Source organism: Sus scrofa, chromosome 8 (genome assembly GCF_054392235.1).
Source record: "Sus scrofa isolate SSC_HxYL_T2T_F1_AM1 chromosome 8, Sscrofa_HxYL_maternal_Yorkshire_Landrace_v2.0, whole genome shotgun sequence".
Taxonomy (NCBI): Eukaryota; Metazoa; Chordata; class Mammalia; order Artiodactyla; family Suidae; genus Sus; species Sus scrofa.
The window spans coordinates 29,985,221-29,992,696 of NC_139390.1; the positions used below are offsets into that span (position 1 = coordinate 29,985,221).

The 7,476-nt window shown below is 40.9% G+C and overlaps 1 protein-coding gene across 22 annotated transcripts in view; it reads left to right on the forward strand.

Moving 5' to 3' along the window:
• KLF3 (KLF transcription factor 3) overlaps positions 1 to 7,225 on the forward strand; it is a 36,110-nt gene extending 28,885 nt beyond the window's left edge. For 13 of the 22 annotated variants that reach the window (XM_084970647.1, XM_084970646.1, XM_084970650.1 and 10 more), the window contains 2 exons: positions 332 to 492; positions 3,242 to 7,225. In XM_084970647.1, coding sequence (XP_084826773.1) covers positions 332 to 492; positions 3,242 to 3,423 — 343 coding nt within the window. In that variant the 3' untranslated portion in view covers positions 3,424 to 7,225. 22 annotated transcript variants of the gene reach the window in all.
• Positions 7,226 to 7,476: the final 251 nt, after the last annotated feature.

Below are 7,476 nucleotides of genomic sequence, written 5' to 3' on the forward strand. Positions count from 1 at the left end.
CATAGCACCTAACCCTTCTTACTGTCATTACTTATCTACATGTCTGTCTCCCCCTAGAGTGTGCTCCTCCAGGGCAGGAACCCTGTTTTAATTCATCTTTGTGTCCCGGTGCCAAGCCCAGTGCCTGGCTCATGGTAGGTGCTCACTCCATGTTTGTTGAATGAATATAGCAGTGCTTCTTGGGTTGATCAGCTAATTTCTTTTGGTTTACTTTGTTGGGTTTTTTCGTTTGTTTGTTTGTTTCTGCCCAGTGTTGTTAATGCTTTTGGTAGCCTGAAGGAAAGGAAGAGGCTTTCCCTCACCGTTGTGTGTTTGGCTCTGGCTTTCCTAGGAATCACCCTTCCGTCATTGTGCAGCCCGGGAAGAGACCTTTACCTGTGGAATCTCCAGACACCCAGAGGAAGCGGAGGATACACAGATGTGATTATGACGGCTGCAACAAAGTATACACTAAAAGCTCTCACTTGAAAGCACACAGAAGAACACATACAGGTATTAGAATCGCTTCATCTTTCTTCTTGAGTACTAGAATGGAATGTTAAAACAAATGATCTGGCTTTCAGAGGTTATCATAATGAACTCTTTTTCAGGTATCTTGAGACTTACCATAGATGGCTGCAGAGGGCTCTTGTCAGTTGTGAAAAATGAAGTTTTTAATAATGATGTGTCTTTATGATCATTAGAATAGATTCAGAGTAATCTGTGTAAAAAGGTACCTCCACATTCACTTGCAGCCCTCTGGTCTCTGTAGTGAGAGAGAGGCAGGAATCCTCTACCAGGAACAGAGGGGAAGGTGCCCATAGCCATGGGCCTGTTTGATCAAGGATGGCTCCTCATATGGGCTGTCACTTAATCAGTGCTGTACATTATCAAGTTCATGATGGGAACAACAAAACAATTCTTTGTGCAGAACCAGGAAATGCAGCAGTTTATCGAAGTGGAGTTCAGGAGCTCCCTGGTGGCCTAGCGGTTAGGGACTTAGTGTGGTCAGTGCTGTGGCTCGGGTTACTGCTGTGGCTCAGGTTCATTCCCTGGCCAGGGAAATTGTGCATGCCATGGGTGTGGCCAAAAGAAAGAAAAAAGAAATGGAACTCAAATGGAAGATAGTCATTAAAGAAAAGTGAAAAAAAAGTGGGTAATTATCCTCTTCTAGAATGAGGGAACTCATGTGTGAGTGCCTGCTGTATTCATCCTGGGGTCTTTTCCAGCTTGCCCAGATTGACCAGAATGTGCAGCCAGACCTTATAAAAAGAGTTAAACAGGTGAAGAGAACATAAAATTGTTCTGTGGGGTCGTGAACATTCTGTAGCAAAACATCTTAAGGAATTCGTACAAACAAATGCTTTGAACAACCTGATGCACGGCAGTTGGTGATTACTGTCCATGATGGGCCTCATCCGACCTGACCTCAGACTCTGGGATGTGACATTCTAGTGTAACAGCCGTTTGCCCCTGTGCATATTGCCTTAGCTCGGAAGGGAGACCTTTTGGAGTCTTGTGAGTCATTCTTGTCAGGAAGAGTTATAAAGAGAAGAATCTGGGATTTGGAAGAGAAAAGGAAGTGAAGTATCTGGCAGAGTGGAAGCGAAGCTTTTCAATGCTTCTTGGGGAGGAAGCTGGGGGAATTCAGCCTGCACACAACTGTGCTTTGGTTTCCTCTGGTGTTACCACGGAGGTGCTGAGGGTGACAGCCAGCCTCGCCTTTAGAGGACCACCCAATGGGCGGTGCCAAATAGGTTCCCAAAAGCACCCTGCCCCCTGCGGTATGAATGGGGACCAGAGAGGCAGGTGTCAGCAAAGGCCAGCCTAAGATTAAAAAGACCTTGGGGAGTTCCTGTCGTGGCTCAGTGGTTAACGAACCCGGCTAGAAACCAGGAGGTTGAGGGTTCGATCCTTGGCCTCACTCAGCAGGTTAAGGATCCGGTGTGGTGTAGGTCGAAGACATGGCTCGCATCTGGCATTGCTGTGTCTGTGGCTGTGGCTGGCAGCTGTAGCTCCCATCGGACCCCTAGCCTGGGAACCCCCATATGCTGCGGGTGTGGCCCTAAAAAGACAAAAGACCAAAAAAAAAAAAAAAAAGACCTTGGATATTTGGATGACAATTCAGATGTAGGAAAAATAACATTAGCATTTATATTCTGTGCAGCAAAGAAGGCAATATAAATTCTGACTATCTCATTGAAATGCCAAGGAATGGCAGTCCTTTAAGGTTTCTAGAAAAAGGGATAGTAGGTGGGAATGAATCTGAGATGCCCATCACCCCGCATTACTAATTTAAACATGTAAAATCGCCATTAACTGCCTTTTTATTTGTAAAGGCCTTCAGAGTGTCTATTCCTGCGATTTTCCCTCCAGGGTCTTCTTTTTTTCACCTGTAAATTATCAATTGGGGGGGGGCAGGATTTACTGTATTTTCAGTACATCTGAATTAAAGCATTATACTTAGGCATTGTTGTTTTTGACTAAACAAAAAATAAAATGTTGACAGGGACCTAGGAACTGCATATTTTTAAAAAACAATAAGAAAATCCTGCCAACGTTTGATTTGGACTTCTCATTGAATGGCTAACAAGACATGTAGCTAAGCTCCTAGGAAGGTTTACAACTTGGAGATCAACAATATAGATCCCTGGGTGTTAAAAAGTTACTCATCCCTACTATTGAGGGCAAAACAGAATAGATTTCATTGCAATAAGTATGCTTAAAGAACTCTTAAAATCCACCCCTCCCCCAATTTTGGACAGAAAGCCAATTAAATATTAGGACAGTTTATTTTTCTTGTTTGTCCCCTAGTTTATAAAGCGCTGTGGTACTCAGACAAATGTACGAACATATCTTGGAAATAATGTTTGTCAGGAGCTTTAGCTCAAAAATATTTATTATCTTTATCGTTCTTTTTTGCTTTCAATTTATGGTTACCAAAGGAGAAGGGGGTGCATAAATTAGGAGTTTGGGATCAAAATATACACACTACCATATATAAAATAGATCACCAACAAAATCCTACTATATAGGCCAGGAATTATACCTGTGACCTTGTAGTAACTTATAATGGAAAAGAATCTTTAAAAAACTGTGTGTTTGTATAACCGCATTGCTTTGCAATATACCTGAGTTATAACAACTATATTTCAATACACAGTTATTAGAAAATAAATCAAATGATGGCTGGAGGGGCAAAAAATAATACATCCTCTTGCTCTCAGAAAACAATAAGCTCTTTTTTCCCCCCTTTCTGCAGGAGAAAAACCCTACAAATGTACATGGGAAGGATGCACATGGAAATTTGCTCGGTCTGATGAACTCACAAGACATTTCCGAAAACATACTGGAATCAAACCTTTCCAGTGTCCAGACTGTGACCGCAGCTTCTCCCGCTCTGACCACCTTGCCCTGCATAGGAAACGCCACATGCTCGTTTGAACGCGTCCATCTCCCGCCTCACCGTGGCTCCCCACTCTCCCAGCTCACTCTCTGTCCTCCCTGCCATTATCTAACTCATTTTTTACATGTACATTTTCATTTTGATTCAGCTGGTCTGAATCTCTGAATTTCTAGCATTCAAACTTCCATATGGTCAGTAGTAACTATTCTCTAATCCTCCCTCTCCTTACCACGGGTCAGACCTAAAGAATGTGAACACTTTTTTTTTTTTTTTTTTTTTTCCGGGGATGCTAAGCAAACCCCTCTTAGAGATACATTTAATGTAATGAGAACAAGGGAACATGTCAACTAACATAACCCATTGTCGGTTTCTCCATGTATTCCTCAAAAGAATGTCAAAGTAAATGTATTAGAAATACAGTATCCAGCCTGCTGGTCCTTCCCAGAGACACCGAGACCTCTGTGGCCTGTGATCGCGTTTGGTGCTCCACGGCGAAAAGAAGGGTGGGACCTTTCCCACGTTAGCTAGAAGGGCGGAAGGCTTTCAGGCTAGTGCGGTCAGCTTCTCCACTGTCCCTCACCAATCTGGCTTGTCAATTTGAATTTGTCACTCCATCGAAATGTACGTCCCTTACCCTCCTTTGTGCCTACAGCTGCTAAGGAGGTCTTTGCCACCCCTACGAGATGAGCCAGAGCTGGTGACACAGGTGGGTGATGGACGGATCGTTGAGGGGATGGATGCTGTACTTGCGTAGCAAGAAGTCCGAGCAGAAGGGCATCGCGCCGGGGCAGAGCAGGGTGGACCGAGGAAGCCAGCCAGTCCTCCTGGGCTAGGGCTTTCCGGGCAGTACGTTCCCGGAGCTTCAGTCCCTATGCATGTTCATGTGCCGTGTGAAACTCCACTGCGAAGCCAGATACTGACGGGGTCATCCACCCACCTGTCTGCATTTCTACAGTGTCCTTAATGTGGGTCACCAAGCATTGATCGAAGGGATGCCACAAAAATATTTGCCCAGTAATGGTAAAAAAAAAAAAAAAAAAAAAAAAAAAAAAGCCTTTTGGTTAAGGGTATGAATGGCCTTTTACCCCATCTCCTTAACAGCTGTTTTGCAAACAGGGAAACATTGTGTGGTAATTGTATTCCCATATCAAATTAATCATGGAGCTTTCATACGGAAACCCTTCTGTGTGAGCTGTAAGGTGCCAAATTGGCTGTCATCTGTGTTCATGACACACATCTTAAATAAGCATCTGCTAATACTAATTCCTTCAAGTTTAGACCTGAGTGACACTATTTGTAAATATCAATAGTTGTGAAGCACATGTACCTTTCTTTGGAGGACAGATTTCTGAAAAATCTAGAAAACCACAGTTCAGGGATTCATAAATGTAGCTCAAAGTCCCAAAGGTTTACTGTTGGAGCTGGCAGTCTCCTATCACTATCAACTATCCTATGAGAAGAACAAACTGAAAATGACTCGTGTTTATGTTGAAGATTAATAGTAACCTTAAGTGGGGGGGGGGGGGCGTTTTTCAAAAGCAGGCTTTTGAGCACCATAGTGTAAATGCCAATAAAAATAATTCATGTGTAGAGATGCCATTGGTCCTAAATTTGAAGAAAGTGGGCAACGGTGGTCTAAGGTGGGTGCATGTAAGCAAGTGTGTCTTCATCCCTCAATCAAGGATGGAGAAGCAGAGAGAAGAATGGAATCCTGAAGGTTCATCCCAGCCGCAACTCAGGATCCAACACAACTTTAACTGGGAGGAATGTGCTGTTCAGTTGTGTTCAAGACAGCAGGGCACGAGTGACTCTGGAGGCCTGCAAATCATGTTGGGGAGCTTACCTTGATGGCGCTATGTTGCTAAAAATTAGTTACAGGGACTTCGCACCTAAGAGATCCCACTCATCAGCCCTCAGATCCACCAGAAAGGAGGTGGCGTTGAGAAATGCAAAGTAATGTTATCGTGGCACTTGGTTTTTTTTCTTTTTTTTAAAGCACTGCAAAATTTGTTTAGAATATTAAAACATTCTTATGAAGCTTTTGTTTTGTTTTCTGCAACTAGGACATGAATTGGGATTTTTAAAAAAAACGGCTCTTGGAAAAGTAGGTATTGTCTGTATTGTCGACGCTTAGTCACATTCATGCCAAAGTGTTCATGGCTTGAAATGGTTCTTCCACAGCACTCCAAAGCACGAACGAAGTTGGAGTGCAAAGAACATTTTTTTGTCTTAATGGAGATAACCAGTCTGTGTGTGTTCTAACCCATCTCCAAGGTGGGAAAAGGGGCAAGAAAGTGAAGAATTGATCTTTGAATAATTATCTCTAAGTCCAGCTGATAGAAAGCTCCATGGGTTCTCATGAAATTGGATGTGTTGGCTATGGCATATTTAAATTTTTTTCAAAAAAGCAAGGCCCTGCAAAGACTATTATTACATTACTCTTCAGCTTGCCTAGATTATGCTAACAGTTTTTTGAGAAAGATACACTTGAACTCTGAAAGAACCAACCCAGGAAGCTCTTCTCTGTTCCCATGCTGGTCTAGATACTTTAGGTACCAATTGGCTCTTAACCAAATTTTCCTTTTATATATATATATTTGTACTTTACTATGATAGTTGAGAAATTTAGTCTTTAGTATTTCTAGCTATTACTGTGGAAGACCTCCAGTACAAGATAAGTTGCCCTTGAACATGTGGTTTTAAATGATATGCCATGTTACTAGCAATGGTGATTTTAATTGCAATATTTTCGATTGATGAGGATGATTTGTAAAGATGAGGTTTGTGTTGTATCAATTCTGTGTGTTAGAGAAGTTCTTTGGTTTTTATCCAGGTGTCATCTTGGGGAAGAAGTCAGAAAAATTAAATCTGCATCCGTCATAGTTTAGAGTTCTAAAATGTGAATCTACACCATACATGGGCATTAACATTTTAAATCGCCTGTTTGGAGAATGTGTTAGCAGCATAGCTATGTTCAACTAAGGAAATGCGAAATACCAGAAGTTTCAAGAGCCTTGGAACAGATTTACAGGGGAACTATATGTGTATGTGTATATTTTATTCAACACCCATCTGCACTATCAGTGTTGCACTAATGTGGAAATTTGATGAACTATATTGCTGAGACTGTATATCTGCAGGTTATTCCTGGTTAGATTGTTTTAAAGACAATCTCAAAGATCTGAGGTTTTAAGATACTTTGATTGGTTTGAAAATATACAGTCCTCTTGAAGGAATTGCTGTCAGACATGAAGTTGCTCAGAGCTGTCTTTATTCTCTTCTGGGTCAAGGTTAACAGTTTCTAAATGATTGCAAATTCACTTAAACAATACATTTACAAAGCCATTTTACATGCATTAAACGAGGGCTACAACAATATTATGTTTTACAAATACTAGCACTTTTTTTTTTCTTTTCCTGTTATGTACTTAGTGTTAGAGGGTCAAAATAGTCTTTCGGCTTAGCATCTCTTAAACCATCCCTGCAAGTGTAGCAGGATTATTACATTTACAGTACTTTAATACTTGTATAAACTATGCAGAAATTTTTAATAAAGTGTAATATATTTTATAAGCTAATAAGACTGAATGGGTAAAGGTTTTTAGCATGCATTAGTACACTTGCAAATACTGAAAACATTTTGGTAATCTTTCTTACTAAAGATGTGAATGTTTAATGTACCTTCTCTGTTTCTACTCTGTAGTCCAATGGGAATTCAGTAATGACATTTTGTCATGTCAAACTGTGAACATAAATTTGTACTGTACAGTCCTCATGTACTATACACAGTATGCAATATATGTATTATATACTTGTTAATAAAATCATCAGAATATTAAATTTGATCCTGTGGTTACTATATATGCAGTGATCACTAGGAACAAAACTTAGCCAAGTAACATGTAAAAAGCTCTTAGAGATTTCAAAGTAAATCACCCTTTGATAGGTAATCATTAGTGAAGGGAAAGAAAACACCTAATTCAAGATGCTCTGTGTAACTGCCCTTAAAGCTATGCCCCTGGGTTTCTGATAACAAGTCTTCCAAGTACAAAGCATAAATTTACAGACAACCCAACAGAAACCTACAAACT